At 36.3% G+C, this 23,137-nt stretch overlaps 3 protein-coding genes across 4 annotated transcripts; 2 read left to right on the top strand and 1 right to left on the bottom strand.

Moving 5' to 3' along the window:
• The first annotated feature begins 447 nt into the window (after window positions 1–447).
• On the top strand, window positions 448–4,319 carry LOC130731179 (zinc finger protein GAI-ASSOCIATED FACTOR 1-like). Its single transcript, XM_057583388.1, has 3 exons — window positions 448–984; window positions 2,298–2,694; window positions 3,279–4,319. The coding sequence occupies exons 1-3, from the start codon at window positions 777–779 to the stop codon at window positions 4,153–4,155; spliced, it is 1,482 nt and encodes a 493-aa protein (XP_057439371.1). The 5' UTR covers window positions 448–776; the 3' UTR covers window positions 4,156–4,319.
• Window positions 4,320–9,068: 4,749 nt separating this feature from the next.
• On the top strand, window positions 9,069–14,314 carry LOC130731178 (PWWP domain-containing protein 1). The gene is made up of 2 exons (XM_057583386.1): window positions 9,069–10,285; window positions 11,694–14,314. Exons 1-2 carry the CDS (start codon window positions 9,289–9,291, stop codon window positions 14,054–14,056), a joined length of 3,360 nt encoding a protein of 1,119 aa, XP_057439369.1. The 5' UTR covers window positions 9,069–9,288; the 3' UTR covers window positions 14,057–14,314.
• A 2,766-nt stretch (window positions 14,315–17,080) lies between these two features.
• Window positions 17,081–21,135, bottom strand: LOC130731177 (putative protease Do-like 14). 2 transcript variants are annotated; one of them, XM_057583384.1, is made up of 8 exons: window positions 20,934–21,131; window positions 20,747–20,843; window positions 20,469–20,663; window positions 20,268–20,377; window positions 19,198–19,409; window positions 18,906–18,987; window positions 18,622–18,764; window positions 17,081–17,421 (listed from the first exon to the last, which is right to left on the bottom strand). In XM_057583384.1, exons 1-8 carry the CDS (start codon window positions 20,955–20,957, stop codon window positions 17,376–17,378), a joined length of 909 nt encoding a protein of 302 aa, XP_057439367.1. In that variant the 5' UTR covers window positions 20,958–21,131; the 3' UTR covers window positions 17,081–17,375. The 2 variants fall into 2 exon arrangements, with proteins under 2 accessions (XP_057439367.1, XP_057439368.1); XM_057583385.1 differs by lacking the exon at window positions 17,081–17,421 and adding an exon at window positions 17,476–18,369 and having other exon boundaries at window positions 20,934–21,135.
• Window positions 21,136–23,137: the final 2,002 nt, after the last annotated feature.

Raw genomic sequence — 23,137 nt, 5'->3', positions numbered from 1 at the left:
CTCAAGTAAGGGTTTTAGGTCTCCAAAAAATAATTACTAAGGAAAAAATGCCTCAAAAAATAATTTTTTTACTAAGTAAAAAAGACCCCAAAAAATCAAGCATTAATACAAAGTCAAAAAAGCCCCCAAAAATACCTCACATTAAAATTAGTTTTATGTCTCATTTAGTGTTGGGCCGACCTTGATTGAGGCTAACTTTGTCAGTAGTAAATTTGTTATATACAAAGCTCGGAACTGAGATGTTACTTAAATAAAATTAGACATGTATTAACTTTAAAAAAAATAAATTAGACATGTATTAAGGCATCAATTTGTGGAGTTCAAATATTCTCTATATATAGTAAGTAAATACCATGAGAATGCTAAGTAAGTAGCTTGTTGTTTACTTAGAAAATTAAGTGAAGGGTGTTCTCTTAATATCAATCAATGCCAGGGGCTAATCCGTAGCATTAAGCAACAGTGCCTCGACCTCGAAGTATAATATATTTAATTGAAGTGCAAATCCTAAGTCCAGTTCTTGTATCCTTGTGCTTGGAGGAACTCTCATGTCCACACCATAAAAGGAGGCAGAGTTTTCTGGCTTTCTTCTTCCCCCAGTTACCAAAATCCCATCTTTTCTCTTTCAATTTCCTCCCATTTTTCTCTTGTGAGCAGCTGCAAGAACTAGAGCAGAAACAAACACTAACACTACTAGTTTGGAGAGAGAAAAAGTAGTAAGGAAATTGAAGGGAATATTTTCAACAGATTCTTCCCTTATCAAAATTAGTTTAGCCTCAATGTCAAACATCACAAGTTGTGATAGTGGGAGCTTCTCTAGTGAGAATAACAGAGAAGATGCAGTTAAACAGAAATCATTGATTCTGGGCCAGCTCCATAGTCCAAATTCTCATACTTCAACTACAACAAATAATAGCATCAATTCAAACACAAATTCAGAACTACCTCCACTAGTTAAGAAGAAAAGGAACCTACCAGGAAATCCAGGTATCTTTTCTAATAACCATCTCACTTCCCTCAACTCTGTTTTTTTCTTTTCATTTAAATATTTATTATTAGTTGTGTTTTTCCTTTTCTTTCTCTGTGAAATTTACTTGATTGCAAATCAGCAACATTTTTCTGATTGCTGATTTTATTTATTTATTGATATGTAACATGTGAAAGGGGAGAATAATGAATTATCTGAACTTTGATCCTTATGTCCTCTTATTAAGTGAGGATAAGTACCATGGATATGTGTTTTAATTGAAAATTGGACAGAAAAGTTAACATGAAAAATTGTAACTTATGAGTGTGTGTATAAGTGGTGGAAAAAGCTCAATTATTGTCTGCAGAAGTTCTCAATCATTGCTGTTCACTGTTGACTTTGCTTCACTGCTAGCTCAATCTCCACCCTTTTTCCTTTCTTTTTGTTTTTTCAAGTAAAGGACCATGTACCTTTGTATATGAACAATCCCTCTTGCTGGCTCTTTTTTCTTGTCTGTTCAAGATGCATGTCAAAATGCAAGGCGTGGAGAATATAGAGATTTTGAATTATTTGAATCAAATTCAATATTCTCTTTCTTCGATTTATTATAAGATTTTGTTCTGACTTATCATGTGAACAAAGAATCCATTATTACACATTTTTCTTCCTTGCTTTTAATTGGAAAATGTTGGATAGATAGATACCAATGAGATATGTGTTATGTGTCGATACTGTTTAATTTCAGTGTCTAAAAATACTGTTTTGAATTGCATCATCATCTTAAAAAAAAAAAATTAGGCTTTAGCGCCATCTTAATAAAGTGAGGATCAGAATCTCTTGTCACACATCCTAATATTATTTATATAATTGTGGTGTGAATGGATCAATTTTCTTGTGAGATGTGATGAAATGGAGTGAGAAAAAAATAGTGTTGTAGAAAATATTGTTATAAAATCAAGTGTTTTATGGTTTTCAAATCTCAAGTGAAGCAATTTGAATGTACTAGGACTAGCTAGGAAACATATAGCTTATAATATGTTCATGTTTGTATCTAACTTATTTTTTTTCATAATCAAATTAAACATCAAGATTTGAGAGATTACACAGTGGGTTTTTGGAACTACCCTGGCAAATCAAGCTGAGGTTAGAAAATCACGTTAAAGTGAACACACGCCTTCAACTAGGCACGGTTTGGAGTTTGGAGTGTGTGACTAACTTATTTCTAAACACGCTCACATAAATTAAAGCTTCTCTAAGAATTAATTTTCTTAGAGTAAAATTTTTTTCCAAACACATTATTAATTATTTTTGCGGCGTTGGCACGTGTGTGCAGATCCAAGTGCTGAAGTCATAGCTCTATCACCAAACACTCTGGTGACCACAAATCGTTTCATATGTGAAATCTGCAACAAAGGGTTTCAAAGAGACCAAAACCTCCAATTGCACCGGCGAGGCCATAACCTGCCATGGAAGCTTAAACAGAGAACCACCGCAGAAGTTCGAAAACGGGTTTATGTTTGTCCTGAACCCACATGTGTTCACCACAACCCGGCTCGAGCACTAGGCGATCTCACTGGCATAAAAAAGCACTTCAGCAGAAAGCATGGTGAGAAGAAGTGGAAATGTGACAAGTGCTCGAAGAAATATGCAGTACGGTCTGATTGGAAAGCTCATTCAAAAATATGTGGCACAAAGGAGTACAAATGTGACTGTGGCACCATATTTTCCAGGTTAATATGCATCCAAGTATATTCATATTCATATATAGGTAATCCTGGTGATTATACGTGTACATATACATTTTAGCGAATTTCCAATCGACATATGGTTAATTGCCGTAAACAGTAGTCGATTGTCATGTCACTGAAATGAAATGTGTATGTACATACAACACATGTTTTTCTTCCATAATGAATATTGTTTAATGGTGTTTTTGGATTGTGTCTTTAATTAGCTAGCTATATAAATTTATCTGTACACACACTTTGACATCAATAAGTGAACAAATATTAAAATCCAATTGAGAAAAAAATCGTAATTTTGTACACAATTTGCATACATTAGCTAGGTCCTGCTCATATAAATGATTCACTCCTGTTCCATTATAGAGAGAAATCGAAAGAAAAAATAGATTAAAATTAAAAAGAGAGTGTGTGTGAGTATATAAAAATTGCATCAATAGCTTATCTCTCATTCTTTTGAGCTCAAGACACCCACTTAATGTGAATTTTGATACATTCAGAGTTTCAGCTCATTTTCACTCTTCTTTTATGTTTCTTTTCCATATCACATGATCTATTATTCATATCTGCAGAAGAGACAGCTTCATCACCCATAGAGCTTTCTGCGATGCACTGGCTGATGAGAATAACAAACAGAACGAAGGACAGTTATCAAATATGGGTCCAAACTTGCAGAACCAACCATTAATCCCAAACCTAGCAGCACCATCCTCATTGCCAATCAACACCAATGAACTTATGACAATGACTGCAAAACCCTTCAACATTAACATGACTGCTGCACCCGGAACAACCACATTATTCTCTTCTCCGGCCTCTCTTCTTCAATTGGGGGGTAATTCAAACATATTAGACGAGGCCATGCTCCACAACATGGCCTCACCTCACATGTCAGCCACAGCGTTGCTGCAAAAAGCTGCTCAAATGGGTGCAACAGTGAGTAGTAATAATAACAGTGGCATGGCACCACCATCACAGTCATATGGTATCATGAACCAGCATGTGCACATTAATGGTCAACATGACATTAACTTGTCGTCTCAGTACGACTATAACGGGATGGTTAGTTCAGGAGCTACTGCTGCAGGTAGTGTTGTTGGGATGAGTGGTTTGGAGATGTTCAATGCTATATTGGATCAGAGTAAGGCATTGTCGAGGATCATAGCGCAGAATAGTACTACTGCTCGAAGCAGCAACAGTTTGCATGGTCAATGTGATCCAATTACGAGTGGTGGTGGTGGCAGCAATAATGTTCATGTTAATGGTGGAAATGAAGATGTGATGACTTTGGACTTGCTGGGAATAGGAGGAGGAGGTGGTGGTGCGCATGGCGGTTTCTATGGCGGTGGAGATCAAGGGCGGTCAGAAAGAGATCATGATGATATGTGGAGAAATTGGTCAAACAAGAACACCGGGTTTGAATCGTTTTCGGCAACAGGCAGCATTTGAGTTCTGATCATATGAATTACATTGTCTATTTTGGGAGGGTGGAATATTTTTCAGCTGAGTAGTTGGGTTTTTTTATGCTAAAATTCTCTTGACTGGACTCCTCTTGTCTCTTAAATTAGTGTTCAATAATGTTAAAATTTTAAAATCGCCCCTTACCATTTCAATCATTTTCATCTAACAAACTCACATTAAATCTTCATCATCACACTCTCCTGTGAATGAAGTGGAGAAAAGAGAGATCAGATAGGAAGAAAATAAAGAAAAAATAAGAGATTTGATAGATGATGATGATTAAAAAATAAAAGAGATAAGAGATAGATAAAAAGTACGTGAGAGAAGAGTCATAGCTCCAACTTCACCTAAGTGAAATGTTTTGTTAATATAGACGGAAGACAGAGAAATGAAATATATGGTAAATATTATGAGTTTATGATACCTCGTAAGATAATTGTAGAGTGTGAATGAATTCAAAACTCGAAATAAATCACCAATTTAGAACCTTGTAAGATCAGTAGACAGATGATTTGATCTCTTTAAAAACTAAATTGAAGTAAAAAAAGATTGGATGAGGAATGATAAATTGCCATGTAGGATCTCCAACACAACATGACACTGGACATGTCACATATGCATGCATTTCCGTGAAATCTCACTAGCAAAAGTGAGCCCAGGGACTAATGTGTAACTTTTGCACATATTCAGGTTATTTTCAAACCATTTTCTGCTTCAAGGCGGCGAACTTATCTTATAGAGATCAAATTAGTGGTTTATTCAACAAAATATTTACATCCTACACTTTTACTTTTCTCTGTATCTCTTACTCATCACATATCATTATTTCTATTTTCCTCCTTACTCTCACTTAACCACAAGATTAACACTCATCAATTCATCATAGCTGACATTAAAATGCTCGAAGCTACTGCTATAACATCGAAGTCTAATGAGGTAAAATATAGGCTTAATTGCAGTTTTAGGCCCTCATCTAACATGATTGTGCAAAAGTGATCCCAGATGTTTAAAATGAGTGGTCAATGTCCCCAATGTTTGTGCTGTGAGCGATTTAAGTCCTTCTGTCCACTTCTGTTAGTTGACTAATGGAATTGCTATCATGGCTTGTTGTGTCATTCTGCCACGTAGATAAATAATTATTAAAAAAAATTTAGAATTAATATTTTTTAACTTATTTCCCATCCTAGCAAATCAACTCTCTTTGAATCTTCTTCACCTTCATCCTCATTCTCATACTCATCATCTTCATCTCCATTTCCATCTTTATAAAGAAAAATAAAACCCAAAAACACTAAAAAAATCCAAACAGACCCAGAATTTATGCGATACGCCGTATACCATGAGTATCCTTCATTCTCCATGGCTTTCCAATCATACAAGATACATTAAAATGTGAAAATATTAAAAATAAGAAACCGGTAATCTGAAGGAGACGAGGCTTGCTATAATTTGCTTATATATGTTAGGAATTATCAAATAAAAACAAAGGGGAAACCAGAAACCCATACACACATCGTGTGAAGACAAAGGAAAAAAAAACCAGAAACCCATATAGACCCAGACAATACCAGAATGCAGAATCCTTGTTCGTTCAGACCCATAAACCTGTTTGTTCATAGTTCAGAATTAGAAACCTTATTCACCCAGAAACCTGTTAAGAAGCACAACTGCAAAGTAAATCACCACCAACATTCAAGCATCACACATTCAAAAAAAATTGTATTTCCAGTAATCCAAATCGATAGATGCGGGAAGCAGATGCGAGTGAAGCTGAGGAAATCCCAAATCTCTAAATCTCTAAAGCAGGGAGAAAGAAACCCACAAAACCAGATTGAGACCCACAAAACCCTTCACCCAAACCCCCTCTCCTTCCAGAAATCAAACGCAAACCCATAAAATTAATTGTACCCACCGATCCTTCACATCCTCGCCATAGCCTTCGTCTTCCTCCTCTCATACCCACCCGAACGGATCTGGGACTCCATTATTCTCCACCGTCGACTTTGTGAAGATGTCGTCCTCTCGTCCAAGGACGAGTTCTTCCACTCTAGCCCATGGATCTGCGACTCCACCACTCTATCTGTTCTTGCTGTTGATGTTGCTGTCGTTATTGGGGTTGGGTTCTTCCCCCTCACCCAAAATGGTTTTATTAGAGGGATTGGTGAGAGAGAGGACAGAGGCGGTGCGTCCGGTTAAGTGGTGGTGGCGCGGTGTTGGGGTTTGGGGGTGGTGGTGTTGGGGTGGGGGGTCTAATTCCAGATCTGAGGAGGAGAATATAACAGTTTTTTCAAAGGTGCAAGAGTGGTTTGGTTTTGATTTTAGATTAAGTTTTGTTTTGTGCCTTTGGTTTAAGAAGGTGAAAAATGAAGGTTGAAGATGATTTTCTGGTTAAAGAAGATGGAAGATGAGGTTTATAATTTGGGAAAAAAATATTTTAATAATTATTTATCTATGTGGCAGTGTGACACAACATGCCACTTCAATTAATGAAGTACATGTCATCAATTCCGTTAGTCAACTAACAGAAGTGGACGGAAGGACTTAAATCGCTCACGGCACAAACATTAGGGACATTGATCGCTCGTTTTAAACATCTAGGACCACTTTTACACAATCGTGTTACATGAGGGACTAAAACTGCAATTAAGCCTAAAATATAACACTACATGCAATTTAGTGTCAGCTTAGTATATGTGTTAGATATTGAGATGATTTCTTATAGTTGGCAGTGATTTCTTTGCTGTTTTCTATTTGTTTGATGTACTGTATTTAATTGAGTCCCAATGCCGAGTTGAGACCTATTTTTGTTGGGTTGTGTGACATTTGCCACACCTAGATCCCCGATAGATGCTCTTCTCATAGGTTTTAGGTGTTTATTCACCGGGTTTAAGTCTTAGGACTTTCGTTGTTGCATTGTGGACTATTCACACGTTGTGTGTTATCTGTACTATCAACTTTATATTATATATATATATATATATATATATTCTGATTTAAAAAAAAAAGATATTGAGATGATTTTGTTTTGCTGAATTTTAAATTCAAATCCATGAAAGATAAACCTATTAAAGATAAATTTTCAAAATTATGTGATTAAAAGGAGTTAAGGTCAGAATCCTCATTTTCATTAATATATTAAGAATTCAAACAATAATTTTAATATAGAAAATATTAGTTATAGTGCATCTCATATTTACTTAAATTACAACAGCGCATAAACTCTCATAACAATAATATATACTACAGTCATTTGTCATTGAAGAGATGAGATGGAATAAGATCTGCAAATGAAATGTAAATTGTTAGATTTCCATCTTACACATAACACAATCTTATTCAAGTTGAATGTAACATAAATTTAAGTGTGTTGTGTTCATTAAACCCCTATTTTCTCTTTGCAATGTGAGATGTATCACTATTATCTCGCAACAAATTAAACACAGTTTTAGCTTATGTCTCCCTCATCGTGGGGGCCTTCCCTTCCCCTCCTCGTGAGGGATTTTTGACCCACCTTAGTTGAGTTTCCCTTTAATTTATAGTGAGGGTTTTTTTCATTTTCCGAATAAGATTTTCATTCTTGTTTCATCTTTTATACACACCTTTTTTCTTGTCCGACCACCACTTTCACCCACTCCCTTCTCCACCATCCTCACCAAACTTAAGTTATTACCTCTTTCCCCACTCGCACTTACCTCTCCATTGGATTATTATGATCGCATTGTATCACTATAAAACTTTGGTTTGGTGAAAAAAATATGTTAATTTCTTTTTAAAGCAATTTTTTTATTGAATGAAACAAGTGTCGAGGAACAAGTCTTCCCAACAATGGACATAGTACAACGCCAAGCAATAAAAAGCAAACTACGCCAAGATCAGAACAATCCTATCAAAGAAAACAATGAAAAGAAAACTCACAAAAACTAAAATTTGTACACTACATTTAATGACACCTCATAATACACAACACACTGAACGAGGGTGTCAATATCAACAAAGCATCCACTGAACCATCAACTTCAGCTTGACAACACTAGTACACTCTGATTCAGGCGTACCTGCATCACACACAATAAAAATAGAGCTACCATTACCATCACTTCCCATAAAGCCAATGGATGGAGTGATTTCCAAATGAGTCCATAATGTGCGACAAGAGAGAACTTTCTATGTTATCCTCTACTTAATTTGTGTTCTCTTCCTCCATCTTGTGACAAAATACACTGGCATGTAGAGGGGAAATCTCACCGCCATTTGTAACAATTTAGTTGAACCTGGTCCTTCACTACAACGATGTGATTGGTTTCCTTGCAACAAATCGTCACCCTAAAAGAGGGTCGCAACGCTTCAAAACACCAAGAGTGGAGGAACACGACAACGATGTGAGAGGAAAAAGCCAGCACTGTTGTTAGAAACAACGGCGCTCGAAGCCTTTGGGGCAACACAAATTTGAGAGTAATCCATGAAAGAAGAAGAGGCGTGCTGAAACACCCACGGACCAGAACATGGTCGTGCCTCACTCACAATCAAGATTCGACAGCGTACGCAGCGACAATCTAGGGCGGTGATGGCCGCATCTAAGACAGTTGGGGTTGGGTGGAACAACCTATTATCCCTAGACTTTTACTCCCCGATCTTCAACTCAAATATGTCATTAACTCTTATCACTTGAGCTATTATTATAGAACATGTGTATACGCATAAACACAAAAAATATAGAAAATGACAATCTCGAAATGCATTTATCCTTCTAACACAAAATAATTTTTTTTTGAAACTCATAACAAAATCATTTTAAGGATTGGTATTTCAACCTCATGGATTCAAATAAAAATTCATTTTAATTTAAAAGAAAAATGAAAAATAGAAGAAATAAAACACAAATGAATCACGATTCCTGCGTTTGTTACAGTGCTCGCTCGCACTCGCACATCTCTTATTCATTTCTCTTCTCTCTGCTGTGGCGCGCGCTCTCATAATAATCCCAATCTTCATTATTAGGGTTTCAAATCTCTCCCTCCCAAATCAAAATCTGCATCTCTCTCTTCCACCAATGGCACCCTCTTCACTCTATTTCTAGGGTTTCGTCAACTTTCCATTTCCTTCGATATCACATAGCCAGTGATGAGCGACGACGCTTCCGAATTCAACTCAAAATTTCCCACCGACAACCCCGCCGCCGCGGTTACCGATACCGCCGACGACAACTCTTCCACCCCTCAACCCACTCACGGAGCTCCCAATTCTCCGTCTGAACATGGTCCGGCGACTGAGCCTCCCGCTAGGGTTTCGCGAAATGATGACGCGGCGGTTGTTGAAGAGTTCACGGTTAGGGTTCGTTCCGATGGTAAGGATCGAGAGCGTGCTGAGAGATTTTCAGGTTCTGATAGCAAATCGCTGTTGACGGAGTTCGATGAGTACGTGGCTGCTGAGAGAAATGGAGTAGCGACGAGGAGGGATCTAGAGCATAGCTTTGAAGTCGGTGATTTGGTGTGGGGGAAGGTGAAATCTCACCCGTGGTGGCCAGGGCATATATTCAATGAAGCGTTCGCGACCCCTTCCGTGCGTCGATCGAGGAGGGAAGGTCATGTGTTGGTGGCTTTCTTCGGTGACTGCAGTTACGGCTGGTTTGAACCGGAGGAGCTTATCCCTTTTGGTCCCAATTTCGCCGAGAAATCCCAGCAGACGAATTCCAGGACTTTTCTGAAGGCTGTGGAAGAGGCTGTTGATGAAGCTAGCAGGAGGCGTTGTCTTGGATTGGTTTGTAGGTGTAGGAACCCTGATAATTTTCAGCCCACAAATGTTCAAGGGTACTTTTCTGTTGATGTGCCGGACTATGAGCCACCGGGGTTCTATTCTGAGAGGGAGATTGCGAAGGCAAGGGAGGCTTTTGAACCGAGTAAAGCTCTTGATTTCGTGAAGCAAATAGCCCTGGCTCCCCATGACGGAAACCATGGAAGCATGGGTTTCATTATGAATAAGGCTACGGTTTCTGCTTACCGGAAGGCTGTGTTTGAGCAATATGATGAGACTTATGCACAGGCTTTTGGGGTGCAGCCATCACGCCCTTCTCATCCACAGAATGTTCCTCTCCATCAACCTGTGAGGCATCCTTCCAGAGGTATATTCCCTTCTTCAACTTGCTCCTTAATGTTTTGTGATATGTTTCTCAGTTTTGTTGGAACTGAATTAGGATCCGGCTTGGCTGCAGTTATTTTTTGCTGCAATCATTGCAGTTAAGGGACCTTGGCTGTAATATGAAAATCTGATGGTTCCTAATTCAGTATAATAAATCATGTGTAAAATCTCAGAATTTGAGTAGTCTGAATTTTATCCAATGGCCGAGATTCCTTGACCGCAGTGACTATTGATTGCATTAGAAACTGACTGCAAATAATCCATTTCCGTGGCGGAGAGCCGGTGTGCAAGTCTTGGGACTTGATAACTTACTGCCCTTAGATAACAAAGAAGATTCTAAAGTGAAGTTATGAGTGTCTACTGTCTATGCATTCTGTGATCCTATTAATTGTGTTTTGGTTAAATAATTTCTGTTTAGTGTTGTGGAGATTGAGGGTCAATGTTATAATATGATAAAGTTTGAATCATTAAGATGTTTCATATTTATGCTCAGTAGCTGGGACGTTTATTGTGTAAATACGAGATACATTTTATTAAGAATGTATTCAGGTGAAAATTAGAGTAGCTTCATACTTTATGGTTCATCATCTAAAGAAATAATATTAGGTTGGGTTAGAATGAAAATTGAGGTGAATGAGTGAGCATACAGGATGGTAATTTTGTTAAGAATGTATTCAGGTGAAAATTAGAGTAGCTCATTAGCTCCTATTGATGACAAGATAGAAACACGCCGGAGGCTATATGGTGGTTTAGAGTAGCTCATTAGCTCCTATTGATGACAAGATAGAAACACGCCGGAGGCTATATGGTGGTTTAGTCACATGAGAAGACCAGAGGCTCTAATGGGAGAAAAAATTAGATGAAAGATAGTTAAATTAAAAGTGGTGGATGAAGAGTGAAGACTGAAAGCTTTTTTTTTTGGAGAAACCTTTATAGAAGTCCTTAATCTTAATGACTTTGTTCAAAAAATCAGTTTTTTATGGAGCCAAATGATGCCACTTGGTCTATGTAACCAGCCCTCCAATTTAATGGGGTTAGGCTTGATTGTTTTTATTATTGTTGTTAGTCTCTTGGATAATGTTTTGATTTCGCAGAGCATTGTTAATATGATTAAGTTTGCTTCACGTTTTTTTAAAAAGTCACATGAATGGTGGAGCCTCCTATGATCGTCAGGGTAACTGGGCTGTTTGCATTTAATAAGTTCTTTAATTGACCATTAATTTAATTTTACATTGTAAGCTCTCTTGTAATTTATTCCCTTATTTATGTAAAGATGTTAATTATATGAAATTAATACCAAGCTTTTTGCTGTTTCTCTAGCTATTCAAGCTTTTCATGTGATGTTAATGTTACCCTTATCCTTTTTTAAAAAAAATGTTTTTTGTATCCAGCTCCTTTGAGTGGTCCATTGGTGATAGCAGAAGCTTTGGGTGGTGGGAAGAGCACCAAATCTGTTAAAGTCAAGGACAATTTGAAAAAGGATAAGTACCTTTTTAAGCGGAGAGACGATCCGGGTAACTCCTTGCAAGTAGCATATAGGGAGGAGACACCTGATGCAGCTGGGGGTTACATATTGCAAAAGAGGACTCCTTCTGTGCCTGTGATGCCTTACAATTTAGAAAAGAGCACAGAAGCTGGGTTTATTAGTCCTGATATTGCAGCTTCAACTTCAGATGCAAAAGAAGCTTTGATAGGTCAGGTGCAAGCAGATGGGCATAGTCTTACATCCCAAGCTATTTCCTCAGATGCAAAGCCTCATCCTGACATGGGGAAGGAATCTTCTGACAAAATGACCCATAGGTTTGAAAAGGATAGTGTTTCAATTAAAAACATGGGTAGATCTGATTTATCTAGCACTGTTGATGAGAGTTCTCAATCATCCCATCTGGAGAGCAAAATATCTGTTGATGCTATACATGATGAGTACGCGAAAGTATCAGGACCATCTGAAGATATTAAGGAAGCAGAGCAGGGACTTCTGACTGTTGTTGATGGAGGAAATGACATGCATCCAGTTAAAAGTGAAAATATTGTAAAAGCAAAGCTTCTAAAAAATAGTGCAGTGAAGAAGATAAAAGGCCATAAGCGACCAGCAGGTGACTTGAACTCTGTGACTTCCGCTACTGGGGAGAGAAAGAAGAAAAAGAAGAAAGATTTAAACTTACAACCTATGTCAGACCATCTTGAGAAGCATTCTACTTCTGTAAAATTTGTACACCTTCCTGGAAAACCTGGCTCAACTGATTTGGCCCCTAGAGAGGGATTTCAGACAGAACAAGTGCAGGCAGATGTTAATGCTCGTAATTTGCTGCCCATGGATACCTTAGAAGATGTTAATTCTGAATTGCCACAACTTTTGGGTGATTTGCAAGCTCTTGCTTTGGATCCTTTTCATGGCAGTGTAAGAAAGATCCCTGCAGTTGTTCGGAAATTCTTTTTGCGGTTTAGGTCTCTTGTTTACCAAAAAAGTTTGGTTCTATCTCCACCTTCAGAGAATGAAACTCCTGAAGTTCGTGTTACTAAATCTCCTGCCAGTATCAGGATATCTGACAGTCCTGATGACCATGTCAGAGCTTCACCTCCTGTAAAACGCATTGTTCGGCCTGATGATCCTACGAAGGCTGGGCGGAAAAGGGCCCCTTCTGATCGCCAAGAGGAAATTGCTGCAAAAAGGTTGAAGAAAATCAAGAATTTAAAGGCACTTGCTGAAGAGAAGGCAGCGGCTAATTCGAGAGCTTCTGAAGCCCGGCGAGAAGATGCTAAAGAATCCCAGTCCCAGGCCCCAGCCAAGTTTGTGAAACCAGACTCATACTCCCAGTCCCAGGCTCCATCCAAGTTTGTGAAACCAGGCTCTGCAAAGAAGATGAACCGTCCATCTAAGACAGTTGAGCCGACTACACTGGTGATCAAGTTTCCTCCCCAAACATCCCTTCCATCTGTTGCGGAGCTGAAGGCAAGGTTTGCTCGTTTTGGACCGATGGATCAATCAGGTTTTCGTGTATTTTGGAAATCCTTGACTTGCCGTGTTGTATTCCTGCATAAGGCTGATGCTCTGGCTGCATATAAATATTCTGTAGCAAACCAATCTTTATTTGGCAGTGGGGGTGTAAGGTGCTTCCTTCGCGAGTCCGAGGATTCTGCACCTGAAGTATCTGAAGCTGCCAAGGTTAGGGGAGATGATGGCACCAATGAAACACCTCGAGTCAAGGATCCTGTGGTTCACCGCCCGGCATCAGTATCATCATCACATCAACCTCTTCCGCAGCCAGCGATCCCGCTCAAATCTTGCCTGAAGAAATCAACTGGCGATGAACCAGGTCAGGTGGCTGGTAATGGAAGTATTAGTAAAGGAAACCCGCGTGTAAAATTCATGTTAGGTGGGGAAGAAAGTAGTAGGGGAGAGCAATTAATGGTGGGTAATAAAAACTACAACAATGCTAGTTTTGCTGATGATGGTGGTGCACCTCCTTTTGCAATGGATTTTAATAGTAAGAATGTTCAAAAGGTCACTTCTCAACTTCCACCACCCATTATTCCCCTTGCTACGAAAAACCCACAACATAATATGCGTAATTTTGAACTGGCAATGGCACCCAGAAACAGCCCGAATTTTATTAACACCACTACTACTACATCAGCCACTGCAACCCCAGTTGATATATCACAGCAGATGATAACCCTTTTGACGAGGTGCAGCGATGTTGTGACTAACCTCACTGGTTTACTAGGCTACGTGCCTTACCATCAACTTTGAAAAAAATGGCGCAATACTCTATCTTACACCATACAAGAAACGTTCACCAGTTGGATATTGTGGATGTGGAAAAGCAAACATTGGGGCCAAGAACAGTTTCGAGCGTGGGTTTTGTTTGAGGTTTTTGAGGTCCTAGAATGTAAAAATGCACTCTCATGTTGCTGACAGTGGCATCTTCTTGTTAGCTTTTGATGTTCTTATTTATTTGAACCATTTTTGGTGGTACAAAAGCCAACGCCACATAGCTGCTTAAATTTACTATTGTGCTTACCCTTTGTTTTTGTTAGTGTGTGACAATGCAATCACATGAGTACTTTTCTTATTAAGCATCTTGAATTATAACAAGCTCAAAAAGTAACTAAATGTCGCTCATATCATATCAAAAGGGATTTATTGATTTAATGTTCAAATGACGCAATAAAGCATTGAACCCAATATGTATTGTGATTTGTGATTACTGTTTCACATGGTAGCGCTATAGCATCTTCAACACTAGCAAAGATATGTCCACATTTTTCATAAAAAAAATTGTTGCGGTGGAACGTGCTATAATTATATAACTTGCATGCAATTAGTACAAATCACATTTTTTTATTTAAAAATAGCCGATAAATAGCTAATAGTTGATAAGTTTGTTGAAAATCTATTTTTTAATTAAAATCCATTAGCTATCAGAGTTTGGTAAAACTAGTCAATAAACTAGCTATAAATATAAAATAATATAAAACGTTTTACTAAGTTCTATTTTAATTTCATTTCAAAAAAAAGTTATATTTTAATTTTAAGACAATTTTTTTTGAAAGACAAGACAAAAATATTTTTCTGTGTAAATTTGATTTTAGATTTGGTTAAATTTGAATACTTGACATTTAATTTGAAGAATAAATAATTTAGCAAATATTTAAAATACACAACAATAAATACATGTAATAAGTATTTTAAGTACACAAAAAATAAATATTTATATTTTTAATTACATTGTATTTAAGTTTTTACAAGATGTATTTCTTCAATTAAGAAGTACAGGAGAGCTTTCACTAAACTATGATGATAAAAAGAAGAAACATATGAGGCACTGCCCACTAATTTTTTTTTGAAAAGCGTCGTGAGCCATTATCAACATCTTAATTTTTTTATGCATAAGATTCTAATATGAAAACTTGTTTAAGAGGAATTAAGCATGTGTTAGTTTCGCCAACCACATGTTGGTGAAAATAAACTTATAGTGAAACAACTTTAATTACTATTGTTCAAAACTTCAATTACTAAATAGAATTTTGGTTAAACAAGCTTATTAGACAAGCAAATTACAACTCAGTTTAAATAACATGTCAAACACATTCCAAGATACATATCATGGTTGTTCCTTTTGTTTTTATCAAGATTACTGTAGTTTGTGTTTTATGTAATGAACTATTCCTAAAAGTTTTTGTCAATTGTAATTTGAATACCTTATCGCATTAGAACTTTTTTAATGATGCGAAACCATGTACATTTCTTAAATTTACATTTTTTTCAATCTAATGTTATTTAAAAAAAATTACATTTGCATATCGTTATGAAATTTTATGTTAAACTAAATTTTATTTAATGGAATAGATTACTATTATTGTTGGACATATATCATCAATCATCAATATGATGAGTGTGCATGGAGAATGCATTTTAGATATTGACCTAAAAATGTTCAAATATCATTTTATAGTATTTTGATATTGTAAATTTAGCCATGCTTCTCTATCAAGTGGTAGACACTCGTGCATTCTGATACGGAATATGGTTTTCTCAAGTGAGTTTGTAATGATGCAAGAACTTTAACTAAATAGATTGCCTCGTTAATTTGATTACGTTTAATGATAAAAATCAATATGATTATGTTACAAATAGGGGTGGGAATAGGCTGGGCCTAGGTAGGCTTTGCATAAATAGGTCTAGCCTGTTTAAAAATCTTAAGGCCTGAGCTTGGCCTGTGGCCTGTCAAAGGCTTTTTTTCGAGCCTGCCCTGGCCTTCTCGAAAGCCTGGTAGCATGTTTAAAGGCCCGTTTCACAACAAGAGTTTTACGTTTGCTAACAAATTTATTTATACATAAGCTATCAAATTTATAAACTAACGGGTTAAATTTTACCAAAATAACTTTTTCAACAATCAGACTCGTAATATTATAAGCTATTAGATAGAGATGAAACTAAACGAGAGATTATGTTGGTTTCTAGAGTCGCAGAGCCAGTATAAAATCACACTTCATATTCAGGTATTAAAATACATTATATATTTATTTCTAAATAGACTTATAACTTTGAGACATTATATAAGTCAATTTGCTTAAATATATAAAAATGTCAATAAGTATATAATATCAAGATATTATGATAAATTTCTAATATATAGACATCATCAATGGTAAAATATATTTATACTAATCATATTTACAATGTAGTAGAAAAATACTAATCATTTTTACTTAAATAGGCTAGCCTATAAGGCTTAAAAGACTTTTTGAATGGTCTGAGCCTAGCCTTTTTAACTAAATAGGCTTTTCAGAAAGCCTAAACCTTGCCTATTTACCAATTTGGCCTGGCCTGGGCCTGTGGTAAGCTAGGCCATAGGCCCCTACGAACGACTGGCTTATTCCCACCCCTAGTTGCAAACATTCTTTAGTTTAATAAAAGACTGCAGAGACACATCAAGTTGTAAACCAATTGTTTTGCCTAATCACCGTACCTCAATAACAAAATTAGAATATATCAATAGCTCCTTCATGCTTTTGAGTTTTGACAGGCTTCCCATCAAATTCAATAACAACATCACCACCAGTTCACTTAAAAATTCCCTAGTGACAAAAAATTAATTTCAAGTATGCTAATGCTTGCATTGGATTAGTAAACGCAAAGCATATTATCCCCAGAACAGAAGCAATTAGAGAATGAGAATAATTACAGATGAATAACCTAAATTAAGACAAATCAATTCATGTGGAGAATCAGTGCGGATTTAAATTATCCTAACAGCAAAGAGAGAAGAGATGAAGAAGGAATAAGATGATATACGAAAAACAATCCTTATGAATTTACAAGAAGGAGGACCTTCTTTCCAATGGTGAACCCTTCTAAGGGAAATCCCTCTACAATTCCAATACTCAACATAATCCTAACCTGACGAGAACTCCCCTGTTTATAACTATTCTAACTTAACTATCCTATCTTCTAATAACAGAAATATATCCTAATAATTAATACTCCTAATAACACAAAATATATTCTAATAAACTTCAATATTTTGATCCATAACAGAATCACATATTCATGTCATATTAATGTCTCATCTGGAACTGCAGGAAATGGCCTTTTCTGGTCTCTCCATGCTTCTGCATTAATAAAAGAGAAAAATGTAAATACACTAGAAGCTATGTCTTTTTAAAATAGAGACCTTCAATTTTAATTTTGCCCTAAACAGTCCCTAAATTTCAACTATTATTGTAATGGGTCACTTTATTAATTTGAAATTAATTCACTAATTTTGAACAAGTGACTATTTTCAGTCTTAAGGACTTGTTTATCACTAATAAGTTTATTCAAGTTAACAAATGAACCTATTTTTATAATAACTGGAGTTAAGTGACTAATTGCCATGAAGTAGAAGTTGAAAATGCTGATTTACAAAAGGCATAGATCATTAATCAAATTAGACATTAGGTCATGCCAGTCCACCTGCCCTTTTGGTTTCACTGTTTTCTAGTTTACCATTTTCTAGTTTTATACTATTTGCTATTTTCTTTTTCATTCGCAAATACCAACAAGCCTTTTTCTCAACATCCATCCCTAATTCTGAGCCCCAAAAATCCACAAGCAGCCACTTCTCAAGAATGCAGCTAACTATGGTGAATGTGTGAACTGACTGCTGCATCACTAGAACAATACCTTTGAGAAGCTGACATGATATCCCAAGAAAAAGAAATACTAGCTATTGACCAAAGCATTGCACTCAGAACAGAAGAAATTTCAGCTTAAATCACTTCATTATTACTTATGGCTAACCAGTGTTTCCAACAATGTTGCAACCTATTTATCTAAGAAAACAATGCATAAAAATTCCATTCAGTAAATATATACATTGAAAAATTACACAAACAAGAATCTCAAGAGTGAAAGAAGAAGGATATATAGAAAGGATCAAATAGGGACATTAGATTGGTATGAGAAATCCCTTATTATCGTTAACATTAGGGAATGAAGCATTTTTTCTTTTCAGCAATCATCTCATTGAGTGATTGAGATCAAGCGTCCTTAGCCCATGTCAAGGCTGTAATACACTCCTGAAACACATGAAATAATGTTTACTAACTTACTCCTTGACATGGCCGAGCGCTACTCAAGTATGAATTCTACACAAAAATTATTAAATCAATAATTGTTAATAGAGTATTTCTGTCATTTGTTTTTTAAGAAATTATTGTAGAAGCTTTTAGATATAACACAAATGGCAGGCTAACAATATTTTGCAACAAATAACATCCTAGTTTCCAATGGATATGCATAAAACAGCACAGATAAAATCAACAACTTACCCCCTTTTCTTGAGATGCTCTATAACTTTATCCACGGAGTCAATTGGTATGGAAAAACTGAACCCATCAACATCCTTTGCTTTCATGATGTTCACGCCAACAACCTCTCCATCCATGTTGACAAGAGGCCCTCCAGAATTTCCCTATACCATAAAAGCACATAAAAACACACAAGCAAAACTGAACAAAGATGCAAGTTGAGATTTTGTCTGTACAGTGTACACCACATGCAAATCTAGTTGGATAGGAGGGTGGTTTATGGGAAGAAAGAGCGGAAGACATACCCTACTAGTTGTACAATCTGCTTGTAGATACTCTCTCGGCATGCCACTCATACCCAAATCACGACTTTTGCGGTTGACGCAACTACACAAAGAATATACAAGACACAATACATTAGTCCAAAAGACAACCAGGAGCCCCTTTGTTTAAAGCTCAAGTAATAGGTCACAGCACTAAAAAACCATTTAGATTGAACATCCAAAATCCATCATATGAAATGGCATAATTCTGAACAAAAGAAAACAGCTTTAAACAGGAACACATCTGTTATTGCATGATATTTTTTCTTTACACCTTAGAATACCAGCAGTGACAGTGTTCTGAAGGAAATGCGGAGAACCAATGGCTATTACCCAATCCCCAGGACGAAGCCTACTTGAAGAACCAAGTTTTGCTTCTGGTAGTGGAGTTTCAGAATTGATCTTCACAATAGCAATATCTGACTCAGTGTCAGCATTTACCACTTTCCCCTCAAACGTCCTTCCATCTTGCAAAGTGACTTCAATCTGTAATACAGTTGATTTTTAAGATCAAGCATTGGTTGTATGTCCCATAAGAAAATGTCTAGATTCATAACTTCATTTAGATCTGAATTCTGATGTCTCCATGGAGCCAAACAAGTGAGAACAGAAAATAAAAATGCTAGGAATACTCTAAAATCATTTGCAGGTAGTAATACTTGGAAAAGAGATTACACATTCAAGTTAAGAATATTAAGAACCGACCATTCAGCCAAGCAAGCTAAAACATGAAGCCTACAATTAAACCCATCTGTCACTTTTTACAATAAGTAATATATTATCTTATGTGCTTGTGAAGAGCTGATTTGTTTGTGCAATACTAAGGCATGCCCAAAGAAATGAAGGAACCCTGTTTCCATTCAGCTTTATAAGCAATCAAAATCAACTGAACTACAATTTAGAAATATCCTATTCTTTTGGGAATTGATCAATGCATTTTCAAACCAAGATTAGAAATTGCTGAGTTAAGTCACCCTTAACATAACACCATTAACATAAATCTATAAAGAAAAAAGATTCTGGTTTTTGAAGGGTGAAGCAGTACAATTAAGCCACCCTTCTAGCATTGTATCATCCAAAACCACAGACCAAGTTAAGAGTACGGAATTTAACACCATTAACATATATCTATAAAGAAATAAGCTTTGTGTCATTCTACCTTGAAATTGGCTTCATGTCAATGCACTTGAGAGTTGAGACATACCTTTGAGAAATATCCAAATGCACAAAATCTAACTAACAGAAAATCTAACTAACATTTGCATCACAATAAAAGCTACAACAGATCTACCACTACATTGCTACAAGTATATTGAGAATCATCCCCTTAGCATGAAGACAAACCTTGCCTTTAGATGAACTAACCACAGCATGAGCACATGTCAATATTGTCCCATCCTTGTCTATGATCGTTCCGGAGCATATACGAGATCCAACATGAGAACCTAAAAAATCTACACAATTGATGCATAATGATCAGAGTAAACTCAAAAGGGGCATGGAATTTCAAAAGCTAATTAAAATTTAACATATCACACAGACTACATTGTGGGAATTCAAAATGAACAACAGCAGGTCCAACTTTAGCAGCAGCATTGGCAATAGTATCTCTGCCAAATGGACCACACGCCGCCGCCGCCTTTGACAAATCATCAAGAACAGCTCCAGAAGCTTCCTTACACGATGCTATGAGGGATGGAAGAACAGGATTAGTTGTATAAGAAGACAGTTCAAGTTTCCCTACACAAACATGATCCAAATTGAAAACAAATGATAAAATGAAAACAATCAAAACACAAATGAGGGTTTGGTTGGTTTCTCACTGGAATGAATGATGTTACTGGATTTGGAGTATACAAGAGTTGAACCAGCTGCCACAATCGCCACAGCTCCAACCACGTTAAACCGCCCAGCTTTTCTCTGTCAAACATTCCAATTAGTGAGACTTGTTTGAGAGATTAGAACTTTGAAGAGAGATCAAAATGTTAACGCAGAAGAACGCATCGATACCAAGAAATTGCTCATCACAACCATTAACGTTGAACTTCAGCAACAGCTACACACCATACAGCAAGAGAAGCATAGCATAGTTCCGCTGTCTCCAAAGCCAGAGATTATCAGACAACTAGGCCGAGGCCTAAAAGTTTATGGCCCAACAAGAATTTATGTGTTAGACTATCTTTGTGTTGAAAGGGAGGTGTTTAGTGTTGAAAGGGGTAAATAATGGTGTTGAATTGAAGTGTTGAAAGTTGAAAGGGGGAGAGATGAGTTGAAAAAATTCAACATAGTTGAAACCTGCGTGTGGGACCCAGTGGAGAGAGAGGGGCTGCAGATCAACACGTGGCTCCGTTTGATTGGTCCGGACGATTTTCGTTTATCTTAATCTTTCCAACTCAATTATTTCATTAATTTTTTTTTTTTAAAATATAATTATTTTACCAAAATTTATTATTTTTTTCTCTATAAATAGAGGCTTGGTTCGTTTGATTTTGACACAGAAAAAAAACCAAGTTTTTCATCATCTTATTCATCTTAATTATTATCTTTCTATTATCCCCTTTGCTTTGAAATAAAATATATTATTGTGTGCTTAGCTTCTTTTCATCCATTTGAAGTTAATAAAATAAAATAAATTATTGTGTATATTTTTTAAAAAAAATATTAAATTGTTAAGTGTTTTAATTTAATTTAAAAAAATAAAAAAAACATTAAATTAAATTAAATCGATAATAGTTTATTTAATTTAATTTTTATCGAAAATTTTAATTTTATGAAATCATAAAAAGAAAAATATAAAATTAAATCAAAATATGAAATAAAAAAAGTGGTGAGGTAGGGGGTAGGGTGTTGAATGAAAAACCATTGGAGTGGGTAAAAGTTGAATGAAGTGTTGAACTGGAGAGAGAAGGTGATGTGGAGTGTTGGGAAGAGAAAAAGTGGAGTGTTGAGGGTGTTGAATGTTGAAACCATTGGAGATGGTCTTAGTAATTTTTAGCCAAGGCCCTATTAGTGGGTCTTAGATTTGGGTTTACACATAAATCTACTTCAAAAGTTAGCTTAGGTCTTAGGCTTTCTCCAATGGTGTTGAAATGGTAGTGTTTAATGTTGAAATGGGTGTGTAATGGTGTTTAATGAAAGTGTTGAAAGTTGAAAGGGGGAGAGAGGAGTTGAAAAAATTAAACTGTGTTGAAACCTGCGTTCGGAGACACATGGCACGCCCTGGTTGGTGACCGCCAGGTGCGTGCCACACACGCGCCGACAAGGCGCGTAGGGCTGCAGGTTTGGCAGCGTGTGGCTCCCAGGGCATCCGGACGTGGGACGCGTGGCACGCAACCGTTGGGCACCGACAGGGGCGTGCCACTCACGCGCCTGAGGAGAGAGAGAGGGCCTGCAGCGTTACACGTGTCACATTTTTATTCGTCCGGGCGATTTTCGTTTATCCTAATCTTTCCAACTCAATTATTTCATTAAAAAAAAATTAAAAAATTTACCAAAATTCATTATTTTTTTTCTCTATAAATAGAGACTTGGTTCGTTTGATTTGGACACAGAAAAAAAAAACCAAGTTTTCCATCATCTTATTCATCTTATTATCTTTCTATTATCCCCTTTGCTTTGAAATGGATCCCAACAAGTACCATTTCAACACCCAGAATTCTTCTAACCAAATTCCCAACAATTATCAACAATTCACAACAATTCTTCTAACCGAGGTGTTACCCGCTTTTGCGGATCATGTGCGTGCTAGATCCGAGTTCCGTGATCCAAAAGTCCATCACGAACTGCAAGCAGATCTAGTGAAGCACATCTGGGCAAAGTTTGGAATGTATCATGATTAAATATGTTTTGTATCGTACTAATTACGTTATTTGTGTGTTGTGTGTTTAGTTTGTTGTCTTGCATTTTAAGTTAAGAAAATTAAATAAATTATTGTGTGCTTAGTTTGTTGTCTTGCATTTTAAGTTAAGCAAATAAAATATATTATTGTGTGCTTAGTTTATTTTCTTTCATTTGAAGTTAATAAAATAAAATAAATTATTGTGTATATTTTTTTAAAAAAATATTAAATTGTTAAGTGTTTTAATTTAATTTACGTTAAAAAAAATTACGTTAATTTAATTTAATTTAAAATAATAAAAAAACATTAAATTAAATTAAATCGATAATAGTTTATTTAATTTAATTTTTATCGAAAATTTTAATTTTATGAAATC

The sequence above is a fragment of the Lotus japonicus genome, chromosome 1 (assembly GCF_012489685.1).
Source record: "Lotus japonicus ecotype B-129 chromosome 1, LjGifu_v1.2".
NCBI classification, from domain to species: Eukaryota; Viridiplantae; Streptophyta; class Magnoliopsida; order Fabales; family Fabaceae; genus Lotus; species Lotus japonicus.
Note: the sequence above shows the minus strand (reverse complement) of the source record. Positions and strands in the feature narration are given on the sequence as shown.